General features: G+C 42.0%; 1 protein-coding gene across 1 annotated transcript in view; it reads left to right on the top strand.

The window, feature by feature from the left end:
• The window catches only part of COL6A6 (collagen type VI alpha 6 chain), a 109271-nt gene that overhangs the window by 71979 nt on the left and 20409 nt on the right, over positions 1-16883 (top strand). Inside the window, exons 28-33 of the mRNA XM_024747802.1 lie at positions 2140-2202; positions 3258-3293; positions 3403-3439; positions 5685-5696; positions 9196-9689; positions 16576-16672. Of these exons, the coding sequence (XP_024603570.1) occupies positions 2140-2202; positions 3258-3293; positions 3403-3439; positions 5685-5696; positions 9196-9689; positions 16576-16672 (739 nt within the window). The remainder of the gene's footprint in view (positions 1-2139; positions 2203-3257; positions 3294-3402; positions 3440-5684; positions 5697-9195; positions 9690-16575; positions 16673-16883) is intronic.

Raw genomic sequence — 16883 nt, forward strand, 5'->3', positions numbered from 1 at the left:
AGTTGAGAACTACTGGTTTAGAGAGTCAACTAATTTCACAAGGTTTGTTAGGAAAACCTGGCAATCCCTCTGCCACTTAGCTCCGATTTCTCTGAAAGTTGTCTTTTTGCTCTACTTTCTGGGAGATTTCTTTGACTTTATCTTACAATGCTTCTCTCATAGTTTAATTTTCAAGCACTCATTTTTTTTGCTTTTTTATACTATCCTGCTCTTGTTTTATGGTTGAAACATCTCATCTCCCTGAGGATATAAATTAGTATTTTTGGAGTCTTCTTTGCCCAACATAGTCTGTTCCCTGACATGTGTTTTTATCTGTCCTGCTCTCTAGTTCTCATGTTTCCAGGGAATGGGCTAACTCTCTGTATTGAAGAGTTGAGGACAAAAATTCCGATTGGAAACCCCGAGGAGATGGGTGGGGCTCGTCAACTACAAGTGTCACAGAGTGATCTGAGCTGTTACTTAGCAAACGTCTAATATCAGCATCTTTGGGTCTTTCTTCTCAAATCTAGTCAGATTCCCCTGAGAAGATTCTTTCAACCTCCTGCCTGAGGGTGAAGTTCTGGCTGCCAGCTTTCTGGGAACCCCAGCTTTCTAGGGGTCTCACATCTATTCCACACCTTCATTTGATCACCCTATTTTCTGGATGGTACCACTGGCCCTCAGCTCTGCCTGGGGTTTCCTAGTGCAGACACCTCGGTTTTACCTCTGTCACTGAGGAGGAAGAAGAGACATTCACCCAACGGTAGAGAATGGGGAGGAGGCTTGGGGATTCCTAAAATGATCTTCAACCAATCTGCCTTATTAAGCCTCTCCCTCTCTCCTTTACCTCCACTTCTGGAGGTACCTTCTGAGAGTGTGTTATAAAACACACAGATTCTTGGCTTTCCCTGCTGCTGGCCTAGGCTTCAGCTTTTTCAGCTCTAAGTCATTTAACACTGGTACTTCTGCTTTCCAGCCTCCAAAGTTTGATGGCTGTTGTCTCCTTTCTCATTCTCCCCATGCTTGTCATATTTTTGCCTTTTAATAAAATCTGCTTACTATTATTTTAGTAAGACACTGGAGGGAGCAAAAGTAAATGCCAATGTTCAATCTGCTTTTTTTTTGCCCTGGAGGTTAATCTATATCTTCTAAATAAAATATGATCAGTAAGGTTGTTGTTTTGTTTTGTATTTTTACTCAACCCAGCATGCTGTAAATATCATTGGAAGACCTAAAGGGCATCAATAATTATTTTCTGTTCCATAGGCAATGCTTTTACAAATTAAGTTGATTTTAGACAACTTTGTTTTTTATTCTTATAAAAAACATGACATTGTGAATGAGCAAAGGAATTTTTCCTAATTCTTAAACTAAATTCTAGCTTTCTTTATGATAAATTATACTGTTGAATGCACATGAATAAAGTAAATAGTCAACAAATGTTCTTTTTATTTACTGCTGTTATTCCCCATTTTACTACAAATATTTCCAGCCAACGGCTAAATATTTTTTTGTTGTAGTTACTTCAAAGGTTTTTATACTTAAATTTTTATTTTTCTGGGGTTTTGTTCATGTGTTTGTTTTTCAGTTTAGTCACCTACTAAATTTAGATAAGTTGAGATAAAAATTTATTTAGATAAAAATTTCTCCCTTGACCCAGCAATTCTAGTTCTAACAATGTTCCCTAAGGAAATAATCAGAATTGTGCATATGACTTTATAGTGGCATGCTTATTACAACAACAGCAAACTTAAATGCCAACCATAATGGACTGATTAAATAAATTATGGTATATCCATGTAATCGAATACTATGGCAGCCATGAAAGGTGATTTTTGTGAAAGAATATTTAGTAACATGAAAATGCCCCAAGGTATATATTTAGTTTAAAAGGCAACAGGAAAAAGTATAAAAATATATTAAAATATGTATAGATTAATAAAAAAAAGGATAAACAAATAAAAGACCAGAGGAAAAGACACCAAAATGTCAACAAGGACTATTTGGGGGAGAAGAGGTTGCTGAGGATTTTTTCCTTCTGTGTGCCTTTTGGAAATCTCTCAATTTTCTAAAATGAAAGTGTATTGCTTTTGAAATGTAAAACACCCACACCCACAAATATGTATGTATAATTCTAAAGTAAATAAATTCTGCTTTGAGGTGTCTGCTGGGCTTCCAGGAGAGCCGGGATCCCCTGGGGAGCTGGGACCTCCTGGACGCAAGGTAAATTGAAAACCCATAAATCACATCAGCTCGTTTTCCAAATAAAAAGTCAGTGCCTGAAGTCTTCATTATCCAAATGTGTGTGCTTTCAGTCTTTGCAGTTTGGCAACGATTTTCGCTATTTTTCCACCTTTAATGTGCTCAGAGAGAGGAGGGAATAAAATGCCGATTAAATATCAGTTGCCATTTCTTGGGTGGTGGGGGGAATTGAAGGAGGAAATGAAAAGAGATTTCTCGTTTCATCTAGAATGAGATTTCTCAATGATCAGTGAATTTTATTTATCTGGCCAATCCTTACCCTTTTCTCACAGTCAGTAAGTTATCAGTGAATGAAAGAAAGTGAGAGGAAATTAATAAGTTACTGATGCTGCATTCACATGGAACTTATTTTCTTTGGAAGTTTGGGAGGGGCGCCATCGCATTTTTCCCTGTCTCTGTGTGAGAGCAGCCAGACTCTTCCTGTTCCAAAGATGAGACTGAACACATGAAATTCAAACCAATTCCACTTTGTTCTTTCTATCCCCAACCCAGAGATATATCTATTCATTTTGGGAAGACAATGGGGATTACCTTTCCAGAAGTTCAGTTTGAGTCTGGTCCTTTTGTCATCCAACCAGTGGCAGGAATAGATTTAGGTTCTGCTCAGCGGCTGCCCAGTGGCCAAGGCCAAGCATTGGGGAACTCTATACCTCTGCCTTAAGGAGGGGCAGGCACAGGGGATGGTTCAGGCTTATTTAGTTCTAGGCTGAGGACCTGCTCCAGAGTCTCCCTGCCAGTGTCTCATTGTCAGCTCCATCCTTAGCTTCTGGACAACATTTATCATCCAGAGATGCAGCTAGGGGAAAGTGGCCATTGGACGCTCGCTGCTTACAGTTTCTTCCCCTTAAATGTTATTGTTAATTAGGTGATGAGTATCCTACATGAATTCTTTTCTCCCTTGAACTTAGAATAAAAACTTAAGAAGTTATTTTTTTCTTAGAGTAATGTTGATGCACATTCTGGTTCCTGATGTGTGTGTCCAAAGCCCTGAAACCACACTCTTTTTGTTTCTCTAGGGTGTGAAAGGGGCCAAAGGATTGCCTTCCTTCTCCGTACGTACCTGCTAACTCCAAAGGAGCCTGAGCGCCCTGTGACATTTATTTCTCAGCTCTAGGACCTGGAAGTCTGTTGGTTAATTCCTTCTGTTTTATTTTTGAGCAGACATGTGAGCTCATCCAGCATGTGCAGGACCACAGTCGTAAGTACCCCACTTAGAATGATCACCCGGGGTGTCAGCATTCATAGACGAAAAGCAGCAAATTCTGCACTCAAAATTGAGACAATTTACCAGCCAATTTCTTAAAATTAGAGATGTCACTGTGTATATTTTGAGGCAGCATACACTGGTGACTACTGACTCCCTCTCTGGCGGCCAGCATGTCTATTGAAATGCTTCCAAGCACTAAGTCAGGCTATATCTGGTGCTTTTAATCAGGGGGAAATGGAGACACAAGGTCAGAACTCCCCTGATGATGAAATCAATCAGTGGGGAGTCACATTAAAGTTTTTAAAATGATTAACCCTGACAATAACTAAGTGTTGAATTCAGCTGGTGTAAAAGAGCCAGCCATGCCAAAGGGGTGTCCTAGTGGGTGGGAGCCCTGACTTCTGTTTATCATTTGTTACTCCTTCCCTGAGAAGGTGTGCTTGACTACCTTGAGTTAGACTTATTTGCTTTTAAAATTACTCATTCTGCCTGTATTTTCTTTACTCTCAAAATTTTAAAAGCAAAAAGGTGTTTTGATTTGGCAAATGCTCTTTTGAATTTGCTTTGAGACCCTTATAGCAGCATCTTCTATCAAAATACGTGTTAGCAGCATCAAAAGAACGCCACGGACAAGATGAGGAGAGAGTCGGCTATTTAATGTTCACCTACAAATGCGTAACAACTTCCCAGATAAACACTAGGGCTCAAAAGAATGTCACAGTTCCCTCCAGGCTTTTTGGAAATATCTCAATTTTCTAAAATGAAAGTGTATTTGAAGGGAGAAGATAGACAAATTAGAGCCCATTTCTGCAGAGAGCATCAGTCTCAAAGACACAGACTTTTCAAAGCTTTGAATGCAGTGCTGATCTTAACTCTGCCTTTTTGTAGCAGAACGGAGCCATCCGTATGTGGGAATCAAAATCTATGCATTGGGTCATGAAGACTGGTTGCTCTGGGGCTGGATTAGCAGAGTGGGCTTCTGACATGGGAGCCGTGTGAACTACGATGACTCAAGGATAAATCCAAGTATGATGAAGCCTGATCTTTTAAAATTTGAGGTGTTCAATACAAAATCATAAATCCAAAAGTAGGTATAAAGCTACTTCAAAAGTGTCCTTTAGGACAAGAAAGGAAATCACAACCACTGACTTATATTATAAAATCACATGATCATGTGAACACGTGGCTAAGGCCCTTCTCAAGACCTTGCAAGGGGCCTCGTGGGTGAGAGGTCGAGAGCAGTGCTGTCCAGAACTCTCTGCAATGATGGAAGTATCCACTGCACTATTAAATATGTAGCCACTAGCCACATGGGACTTTGAGTCTTGATAGATGGTTAGTGTAACTGAGAAGCTGAATTTATTTCTTTTTTTTTAATTTTTTTTTTTTTTTTGGATGCATTGTGTCTTAGTAGCAGGATGCAGGATCTCTCGTTGCTGTGAACGGGCTTCTCTCTAGTTGTAGCTCACAGGCTCCAGAGCATGTGGGCTCTGTAGTTGCAGCACACAGGCTCTCTAGTTGTGGCTCACAGGCTCAGTAGTTGCGGTGCGCAAGCTTAGTTGCCCCGCAGCATGTGGGATCTTAGTTCCACAAACAGTGATCGAACTGGCGTCCCCTGCATTGCAGGACAGATTCTTAACCACTGGACCACCAGGGAAGTCCCTCATTTAATTTTAATTGATTCAAATGTAAATAGTCACATGAGGCTAGTGGCTTTCATATTGGACAGTACGGTCCTAAAGTTTAAGCTTCATCTACTTATGACTAAATCCATCTCTGATGTATATATATATATGTACGTATATATATACACACACCTTACATATATGTACACATATATGTATACATATATGTAGTTGATAGCTATAGATATCTACATGGGGAAAATCTAGAGTAAAGTGTGGTTAGGACCTTTTAACTTTCCAAATTCAGTGCACCTCTCTGCAACATAATGTTCCCTCCCAGGCAGAAATCCTTTCCCTCTGACAGCTGGCTATACGCCGCTGATTTATGACCCTCCTATTTCTCCCATCCCGTTCCCTACGGAAGGACCTGTGCTTTTATCAACATGTTGGATCTGTCTGCATTTCTCCAAACCCTATTTGTTGCCTTGGTTTTTGAGTCATCTACAAAAAGCTCACAAGGCGGAGCCTTGGCTGCCTTGATTTCTTACACAATACAGAACACTGTTACCCTACCAAATAATAACCCAACCTCCTTTGTTCTTCTTCCCCAGCTGGCAGACATGGTGAGTAATCTTTATTTATAGCATATTATAATCAAGCTCCAAAATGTGGTACATCTGGAAAGATGAGTTAGAACAATGTGTTGCCTGCCAAATGATAAAAATTTTATCTGGACTTCTTTGCTGCCTCATACTGGTAGCACATCTCTGCCTCCAATAAATCACTTGAGTTTAAGCTAAGTCTCATAGCTCTTTGCCAACGAAGTGGTTCGATTTTTTTAATTATTTATATTTTAATGACTAACATTGCCATTTACCTTACCAAGAGATTTTTTTGTAATTTCAAAAACATTTCTCCCTCCCTCCATTTTCTCTCTCCATTTGTTATCCTGTCTCTGTAGTCTTGTGGTTAGGGATTAAGATGCAAAGGGCAGAAGTGTGTGGAACAAAGGTAGGGATGATCAGATAGCAAATAAGCTGCATGTGCAGCTCACATAGTGCTAAAATCTGTGGAGCACTTGGCTGATGTTAATTACCAAGTTGGCTTAATATCTTTCTGGGCCATCTTTCAGGAATATTACAAAAGCTTATTACATGATGTTTCTGTATAAACCCATCATCATCCTCTTATACTTTTATACCCTTATACCTTTTGTATAAGTCCATCAATCCATGCCTTCTGATTGCTTGTTCACTCATTCAACAAATGTGTTTTGGAAGCCTGTTATGTTCCAGTCTCTGTCCCAGACACTGGGGACAGAGGGCTGAATAAGATGGACATAATTCCTGTCTTCAGAAGCTTCCATCTTAATGGAGGGATCCAGGTAGTAAGTAAACAAAGGAAAGAATTACAGAATATTTTAGTTGCTGTGAAAGAGATAAATAATGGAAGGTCCTGTCACAAAATGACACTAGGGGAGGGGAGAAATGCCTTTGAATGGAGGGCTCCTCTTTGAGACAATGACATTGAAGTTTGGATGAAGAATAAAAAGAAGCCAGCTTTGCAAGATCCAGGCAGGGAATCCTGCAAGTGCAAAGGCCATGATACAAAACACAAAGGTGTTTTCTAGCTGCTGACGGAAGCCCAGTGTGACTGAGACACGGTGAGGAGGGGTCATGGCATGTGCAAAAATGGAGAAGGAAATGGGACCAGATTGCACTGAGTTTTGTAGGTTATAATCAGGAGGCCAGATTTTATTCAGATTGGAATGGAAGGGTATTAAAGAGCTTATTAAAAGTATTGAAGGTATAAACGTAAACTGATGAACAATTTTTTAAAGCTTATTTGGGCCATTGTGGGAGAGTGGATTGTAGGGATGAGAAGCATAAAAGCCAGAGGGCTAGTGTTGGGGGGAGGGGGCCACGTGGAGCTATTCCAGGCAAATATGGCGGCGGCCTGGATGGGCCGCCACTGCTGGGTGGTAGTCACGTGGCGGGTGTTGTGTTTGCCTTCCTCATTACTCATTGTCACCTGCTCCGGGCAGTAAGTTGGGTCTCCATGTGGGGGTCCACGTCTGAGGGTGGCCTCCTCGGTGCCTCCACAGTCCAGCCCAGCCTTCCTCAAGATCCTCGGGGTCCTGGCAACAAGCTGAGTTAGCCCGTAGGTGTTTTTTTCCAGAAAACTTGATAACAGCCAGTGTTTATATCTTTTTTTTCCCTTTACCTCTAAATTACAGCTGAAGCTGCACTGTTGTTATCACTGCTGTTGTTCCCATATGAAATAGCAGCCCAGACAAAGAGCAAGCAGACCACTGTCATGTTTGGTCATAATTTTACCCATTTTTTATTGTAAAATTGACGTGACCTTGATTTTTTTAATATCTGCTCAGCCCACTAAATTAGACTCAGAGGCTAATAAATCCTGTCCTGTCTCCACTGAGATACACAGTTTGATTGGGTTTGAACATTTATTCTTACTGGTCCTTTTGCCTGTGAAGGTCACAGAGTCTAGGACCAGAGGAGATGATAATCTAGCACTAAGGTGATGAAGCCCAGCTGAGAGGGGGACCCCTCCTGGGCCAGCCTGGCCAACCTAGCCAGTCCCGGTGGGTCTGAGTCCTGAGCTCGCCTGGAAAGAGCTGAGTTGCTGGCCTCTGAATGAGAGGAGACAGCCCCCTCCAAGGGAGCACACAGCCAGATTTCCTCTTACCAGAATGTATCTCAACACCAGGCATCTCACCTATCCAGAAAGTTCTGTTTTTCCTGTACCTGTTGCAAAGAACTGTCCTTTGTTTGGTTCTTTTTCACTCAACATTTATGAGATCCCAGCTATATGGCAGGGACTAAGAATCTGGCATTCAAGAGAGAGATCATCCCTGTCTCCACACTTCATAAAGTAGTGGGAGAGGCAAGCATTAATCAGATAATTAGACATATATAAATCTCCGACTGTGATAAGTGCAGGATACTGCGATTAGAATGAGTGAATTGGGATCAATGAATAAGTCTTAACACTTACATTCGTGTTTAACCATCCTAATTCAGAGTTTCTCTAAGTAATAAGGCATATTTATTGGTTAAACTTTCATTTCTAACTGTTAAATAAAAATTTATCAGTTGAAGGTTTCCTCATTCTTTTAAGAAATATAGCTGTTCTTTTTCACAATGAGTAAGTCTGTAATAATAACAGTAATGGTGAAAATTAGTTGAGCACCTGCTGTGTACCAGGCACTGTGGTCCTAAGTGCTTTCTTTACCTGTGTTGATTCACTTAATCCCCAGCACAGGCCTAGGCAGTGGGTGCGGTTAGGACTGTCATTTTACAGATGAGCAAACTGAGGCACAGAGAGGGTAAATCCCAATCTGTCTGAAATTATCAACAGAGCTTTCACATCCATCCCTTTTTAACCCCTGTTAAATTTCCTTATTAAGTAAAGAATGTATGTTTTAGTTTGTTTAACAAAGTTTCAGGAACAAACATGATACCATCCATCCAATCTCTGTAGGTAAAAGGGCATGTCCATGAGCTCTTTATTATTTAGGAGTTTTAGTAATGAACTTACAAATTTCATTAAAACTCAAATTGAATTATAGACTTTTCTTGTATTTTTTAAATTGAAGTATAGTTGATTTACAATGTTGTGTTAGTTTCTGGTGTACAGCAGAAATTAACACACACACACCCACATACTCTTTTTCAGATTCTTTTCCATTATGGTTTATTACAGGATATTGAATATAGTCCCCTGTGCTATACAGTAGGACCTTGTTTATCTATTCTATATATAATATCATGTATCTGCTAATCCCAAACTCCTAGTATATCTCCACCCCTATCCCCTTTGGTAACCGTAAGTTTGTTTTCTATGTCTATGAGTCTGTTTCTGTTTCATAGATGAATTCATCTTTTGCTTTATTTAAAAGATCAAAGTCAGTTTTTAGAATACCATTTTAATTATTAAAGATTTAAGTGTTTGTTTTACTATTTAAGTTATTTATATTTAATGATTGTGTTTCCATATTTTAATATTTAACATCTAAATTACTTCGCCTTCTATGTGCATATCTTTTTTTCATTTTTAAGCAAGTGTTCTTGTGGTAAGGCACATGTTCTGGCCTTTTAGGAGCCCCGCGGTGCCCTGTGCATCCCACGGAGCTGGTGTTCGCGCTGGACCAGTCCCGGGGCATCACGGAGCCAGAGTTCACACTGATGAAGGAGATGATGACCTCCCTGTTGAGCGGTCTCCGGGTCCGGGAGAACCACTGCCCTGCGGGCGCGCGCGTGGCCGTGCTCACCTACGATTCCCACACCAGGCTCCTCATCCGCTTCTCCGACGCCTACAGGAAGGACAGACTCCTCAGAGAAATCAAGGCCCTTCCTTACGAGCAGTCCACATCCAGCAGGGACATTGGCAAGGCCATGAGGTTTGTCTCCAGGAATGTCTTCAAGCGGATGCTCCCAGGGGCTCACGCCAGAAGAATCGCCACGTTCTTCAGTGGCGGCCCATCTGCGGATGCCCAGACCATCACGACGGCCGGCCTGGAGTTCAGCGCCCTGGACATCATCCCGGTGGTGATCACCTTTGGCCAGGTGCCCACCATCGAGCGCTCGCTTGTGGTAAGAAAGGCAAGCTGCCTCATAACTCTTCTCTCTCTTTTTTGCCTGTATTCAGGGGCATTTACAAGAAAGCATGGAGCTGTACTAAGTGTTTATTACTATGTACCAGGAACATGCCAAGCCCTTGATGGGCATCATCCTGTTTAGTTCCCACAAGCAGTGTGTATGAGATGGGAAGCATTGTTATTCCCATTGTACGGGTAAGAACACTGAGTCTGGAGGGGTGGACCCTATGCCCAGGTTCACATAGCTGACAAGTGGCAATGTCAGGGCTTGAATCCAGGCCTCTATTCTAATGCTTCTCCAAGGGACTCTCTGAGTTGGCTCCAGATCTAAAGATACTAAATCTGGGTAGCCAGTAAATATTCGTGGATGTCACTGATGTGCTCATGGAATGGAAACCAAAGGACTGATTTTATAACTTCACCAATCATGTAAATATACATACTTTATAAAGGAAAAGCCATTCCAGTTATAGCTTCTTAGGTTGAAGATTAAAATCTTACTGTGGGGACATCCTGGGTGGCACAGTGGTTAAGAATCCAACTGCCAACACAGGGGACATGGGTTCGAGCCCTGCTCCCAGAAGATCCCACATGCCATGGAGCAACTAAGCACGTGCGCCACAGCTACTGAAGCCTGCGCTCTAGAGCCCGTGCTCCACAACAAAGACAAGCCACAGCAACGAGAAGACCATGCACTGCAGCAACGAGTAGCCCCTGCTCGCTGCAACTAGAGAAAGACCACACACAGCAACAAAGACCCAACGCAACCAATAATTAATTAATTAATTAAAAAAAAATCTTACTGTGTAGCATTTCTAAATAAACCACCTAGGATCATGGCAACCTTTAAAACACTCTATCAGTAGAGCCTCAGTGGCAGGGGTTCCTTACAAAACACCTGCTGGACCTGGCAGAGTGTCCTCGTCATCTGTGACCACCCAACATGCTGCTTTGTTCTCCATTCATGGGGAAGCCATGAGGAGAGACCCCATGCATCTGCAAAGGGTATTGGAAAATGCAACCTGAACCAGAAGGACAAGCGTTTAAAAATTAATTCATGTAGAGAAAGGAAAGTGAGAAGTGACCGAGTCACTGCCTTCAGGTGTGTGCAGGATTATTACTGGAGAAAACTAGCCAGCCAACTCCAAGTTAGCAAAATCTCTTATTAGAGAAACTGGGAATCATAGCAGTGGAAACTCCAGTTTAGATTTGAGTAAGAGCTTTCTGAAGGCAAGATTGACTTAACGTTGCCATGGGCCAGATGGCTAAATGTAGGTGGTCAAGACACCACCTTTCTCTGAAGGCCTTTTGTAGGGGCGGTCACTCACCTGGCAAGGGTGACTTCTGTCTTTCCTGGAGAACTAGGATTAAGTGGCTTTTTTGAGACCCTCTCCAGCTCCCTAATTTTCTGTGAAAGTGCTAAACTAAGCAGAGCAGAATTGAAATATAGTACTCCTCTGTAGAATGCAGAAAGTGGTGCTTGTTTCCTAGCATTGGTGTGAAGAAGAAATGATGTAACTCCATGCACCAGTGCCTAGGACATAGCAAACACTCAAGAATGGTAGCTCTTGCTTTAATTATTATTGTTATCAGTTTCTTGATGGTGAACTAAAATCTGTTTAAATGTATTAAAGTCTGGGTTGTAAAGAAGCTGAAACTGCTATTAGCATCATTGAAACTAACTCAGAATTATGCAAATGAGCAGCCTGATCTATGAGGCTCAGAAAAGAAAATGCACATAAATTAGAAGACTGGGGCCCGCCTATGCTAATGAAGCTGCTTTGAGAGGCAGCGGCTCAAAGATTCTGTAAGTGGATTTGGTTACACACAGAGTCCTCCTAATTCCCTCTGTTTATTGGGAACAACCATTGTTCCTTGGCTTTATTTAGTCACAAAATAGGAGACAGCTTAATATCCTGACACAAATGATTGATGGTACTTGCGATACAAATTTAAGCAGATGCAATTCCACCTACCCTCTCAAAGGTATATGCATAGCATATAACTTTAGAAAATATATTTTGTAGAGTTTTTCTTTTAAACTTTGGAGTGTTAGCAGTCCCACTTAGAGATTCTACCCACATCACCTAGAGACTCCTTGTTCCTTTCTTGAAGGAATTGATCTCAAAAGAGCACCAATGAATGTTCAGATTCTTGACAATGACCCTCACAGATTGGAGCAGTATTGGCCCCAATATCCCTTGGGTAGAAAAAGAGTTAGACTTGCAGGCAGAAGTCAGACTTGGTCCCAAGGTTCATTCATCCAACAGATGTTGAGTGAGCAGCTCATATATACCAGGTGCCATCCTAGGCTCTGAGGACAAAAGAGTAAGTAGAAAACCAAAAGACCTCACCTATTAGAGGATGGAGCTATGCAGGGTTGTCTAGAAGGGCTCAAAACAAATTGATGAGAACCCAATACCTGACATTGCAGAAGAGAGATGATGTTACTACTTCTCCATTTCCCTTCTGTTTCTTTCTTCTATCCATCTCTTCGTTTGCTCTTAAACTGTCATTTATTAGTACTTTAAGAACAGAGCTCAAAGTTTTAATGACACAATAAATTTTTATTTGGAGGCCATATCACAAAACCCCTTGTTCGTTTCATAACCATTGTGACTTTTCTATATCTTGATTCATCTGAGAGTTCAGTAGAATCCAACTGAAATTTGGAACCTGTGTAGACACATGTGGCAGGTCTCAGAAGCAGCTGCTCTGAAAACATGGGCTCATTTCCCTATGTTTCTGAGCAAATGTGTTGTGTGATCACCATCTTGGAAATTTTTCATGATGGTCTGAAGCCAAGTGATGAGCTGTTCATCCTTCTGGAATAGAAGACCATTTTTGATTGGAAAAACCTCAATCTCAGCTTTGTTTTGTCCGTAGGGTTTTTCCTTTAAATTTGTTGGGCAATTACCTCTTAATTCTGGTGAAATTTTATTTGCTGCCCATGAAGAATTCTAATGGGGGCTGGGTCTCCCTTTCTAATATATATATAAGAAATGTGTCCTTTATAGCTAGCCTTATTTTCTTCCCTTTACTCTGCTGTTTAGCTTTGCAGGTGAGAGAAACATTAGGTGTAATAGTTGACATTACAGATTATTCTAGTGATGAAACAGAGCTGAAATTGGGGGGAGAGAGGGTTAATGGGAAACTTCAGCACTCTGAGCACCCTGCCCTTTTATTTTTATATGGATTTCCTTTGTTAATAGAGAATTGTCTAAAGAGTGTTAATGGTATCTTTTCCGAATGCACCAATTCATGGAGCCCCATGATGTTGAGAAAGCAAAGAGCAGGATATCATCCAGAATGATGTACTGAAGGCTCATTTTACCCATCTGTGGATCATCCAAGCCGGTGCATCTTTGAATCCACAGGAAAGTGAGCAATAAGAAAAGTGACCCATAGGACCCTTTTATTTTAAATCCCCAACTCACATTCATCTTGGGGAATTTTTCTGTGATATGCTAATTACAGTTGCTCCAATGACGTGTGGTAGGATGAGTGATCTCTAAGACCACATCTGCCGAACTTTATTGATTAGGAAATTACTTGGGGGAAGGGGAGTGGAAAGCACAGACCCCCTGAGGTCTCTCCCAGTAAAAAAAAAAAAAAAAAGACACACTAGAATCAATGAGTGGAAAGTATGGCTTTAGGTTGACACCAACATGTTGATACATGGTTAAATGTGAAGCCTAAGTTATCAACTAGTGCCACTGCCAGAAGGATGGAAGTTGCCACATGGTAGACACACAGAACACCAACTAGTGAACAAAGGGCAGCAATCTCTGGGTGACATGGTGAGAACACTGTTCCAAATCAAGTTAGAATCCCCTGATACAAAACTATAGTCAAAGTAGCTCAGGCAGAGGGTGGAAGGTAGGTCTTATGTGGGGAGAGCAAAGTTTTTGTTTTGTTTTGTTTTGTTTTTTAATACACCTTTATTGGAGTATAATTGCTTCACAGTACTGTGTCAGTTTCTGTTTACAACAAAGTGAATCAGCTATATGTGTACATATATCCCCATATCTCCTCCCTCTTGCATCTCCCTCCCACCCTCCCTTTCCCACCCCTCTAGGTCATCGCAAAACATGGAGCTGATCTCCCTGTGCTGTGTTGCTGCTTCCCACAATCTATCTGTTTTACATTTGGTAGTGTATATATGTCGATGCTACTCTCACTTCACCCAAGCTTCCCCTTCCAACCCTTGTGTCCTCAAGTCCATTCTCTACATCTGTGCCTTTATTCCTGCCCTGCCACTCGGTTCATTAGTACCATTTTTTTTTTATTCCATATATGTGTGTTAGCATACGGTATTTGTTTTTCTCTTTCTGACTTACTTCCCTCTGTATGGCAGACTCTAGATCCATCCACCTCACTACAAATAACTCAATTTCATTTCTTTTTATGGCTGAGTAATATTCCATTGTATATATGCGCCACATCTTCTTTATCCATTCATCTGTCGATGGACACTTAGGTTGTTTCCATGTCCTAGCTATTGTAAATATAGCTGCAATGAACATTGTGGTACATGACTCTTTTTGAATTATGGTTTTCTCAGGGTATATGCCCAGTAGTGGGATTGCTGGGTCATATGGTAGTTCTATTTTTAGTTTTTTAAGGAACCTTCATACTGTTCTCCATAGTGGCTGTATCAATTTACATTCCCACCAACAGTGCAGGAGGCAAAGTTTAAACTGGAGGCATCTGTATTCCTCCCCACTCTGGGCTAACTTTCCTAATCTATGAAATGGTGGGATTGGCTTCTAAAATTTCTTCTAGCCCAAGCCTTCTGTGACTTTTTTTCCCCAGACGCTGATAGTTGGCAATAAGAAATTACTTTGCCCCTATCAGATGGACTGATCCATGCTCTCTGGATTTGGTTTCCTGGTCCCTCATCACAGTCCAGATGAAGCAATGGCATGATTCACTGGAAATATTGCCCAGACACCTATTAAAAGCCGTTAATAATTCAGGCTAATTGTGTCTTCTGGTGGACAAGAATCAAGAGTCAAGACTGTGTTTACAGGTCCCCATTCACAAATTGTCCCCATCACCTGTCCCTTTTCTTCCACCTGACTATCACAGGGTCTTTTCTTTTTTTAATTAATTTTTATTGGAGTATAGCTGCTTTACAATGTTGTTAGTTTCAGGTGTACAGCAAAGTGAATCAGTTATACATATACATATATCCACTCTTTTTTAGATTCTCTTCCCATATAGGTCATTACAGAGTATTGAGTAGAGTTCCCTGTGCTAGACAGTAGGTTCTTATTAGTTATTTATTTTATATACAGTGATGTGTATATGTAAATCCCAATCTCCCAGTTTATCCCTCCTACCCCTTGGTAATTATAAGTTTGTTTTCCACATCTGTAACTCTACTTCTGTTTTGTAAATAAGTTCATTTGTACCATTTTTTAAAACTTGCTTATATGTGGAATTTCATCACAGGGTATTTTCTTTTCCTCTCTTCTCTTAAACCACACGATGCTCACTCTCACTCTGTTTCTTCCCTCTCAGTCTTTGTCAGACACCATACCTTCCTTTCTCTATGCATTTGTGCCTAGAAATTTAGCTAAAAGCTTCAGTTACTGCTTATTCCCTCCAAGCCTCCGCCTCCCACCCAGATGGCTTAGGAAGGCAAACACAGTGGTCTCCCAGGGAGGAATTCAGGGGAGTGCTGATTTCTCCATCTCTTATACACGGGAGAATAAAAGATGGGAAGAAACAGAGATAACTCTCAGGAAAGCCCACCCCTTCCCATGTCCCTTGCTCCTCAGTGAACAACATAGAAGATGACCAGCCTGCAGCCCTGTCCGTGCTCAGCACTAAGATGGGGAGACGCACTGCCCTCAGGACCCCAGTTCTGGGTTTCTGATCGGCTCAGGTGTCCATCCCTGATGCAATCTGCTCTGCTGAGAGATGGGGTCACCCCACACCAACACAGCTGCCTGAGTCGCACCTCTGTGGATCAAGTATGGGAAGGAAGCTTCCCTGAGAAGGAGGGGAGGGGGTTAGCCAGATGGGTTCACAAGAGAGACTAAATGTTGTGTGACACATCTCTGAGGCATTGGGTAGGATCACACCCACAATACGCTTTCAACTGTCAGTGATCTCTGAGTCAGTTAACTGACAAGCTAATTATTCTTCATTATTTGGAGCCTCCATATTGTCTGCCTCTCTCCAGCCTCAAATTCCTCGGGGAGGTTACTAATAATAGGGCCAAATTGGAAAGGGTGGGAAGTTGTTCAGAGGAGAGCTGCCTGGTCGTGAATCTGGCTCTGCACTTCAAAGCCAGGGTCAATGCCTTGTTCGTGGTGGGAACTCAAAGCCAGTTCCAAAGCACATCTGTGATTTCACACACTTGTCTGGACTTGGGAAGAGGGGTGTCTCTGGTCCTTTTCCTTAAATGGTTTCCATGTCCAGTGTCTTTTGATCAGTCCTTTAACCTTTCTCTGAGCTTCAGTTTCCTCGTCTGTAAAATGGGAATGGTGAACATAAGAACGAACTCACTGGGCTGTGAGTGGAAGTGCTTTGCTGTCTCTGATGACCCATATGGCACCTACCTGGTGCCAGTAAGTGCTTTTCAATTATGAATTCATTTAGTGCCCACGGTAGCCCTCTTAGGGAGTAGTATGACTATTCTGTTCACAGATGTAGAAACAGAGGCAAAACCACTTGTCATCCAGCTAAAGAGAAAGTCGTGGGTTAAACCCAGAGAGTGCTCTTAGCCCCTCTGCCCTTCAGCCTCCCTGGGACCCTCTTAGAGGGACCCCCCACTTCCCTCTGCAGATCTCAGCTCTCTGGACCATCCTGGGAGGTTCCTGCAGCCCCACCCATGAAGCTCTTCTTCCTCTTGCTTCTGCTTCTTGCAGATTGACGACACTGGCAGATTCCAAGTCATCATGGTTCCACACAGGATTGACTCTTCACCAGCACTAGAGGGACTCCAGCGGTGCACTTTCTGCTACGGTGAGACCCACAGGGAGAACATAACTTGATCAGGCCCGTTAAGCAGTGCAGTGAGTCACCATTGGCAGGAGCGGCTAGAACCTGGCAGCAGAGACGCTAGTGGCCTTGAGAGGATCTCTCTGGGGCTCTGGCCTCATCTCGCCACACAGCCTCATCCACAGATGGAGCCTCTCAGCTCAAGCAGCTTCTAGGAAACAGGAATCATTTTTAG

Source organism: Neophocaena asiaeorientalis, unplaced genomic scaffold (genome assembly GCF_003031525.2).
Source record: "Neophocaena asiaeorientalis asiaeorientalis breed wild unplaced genomic scaffold, Neophocaena_asiaeorientalis_V1.1 scaffold33, whole genome shotgun sequence".
NCBI classification, from domain to species: Eukaryota; Metazoa; Chordata; class Mammalia; order Artiodactyla; family Phocoenidae; genus Neophocaena; species Neophocaena asiaeorientalis.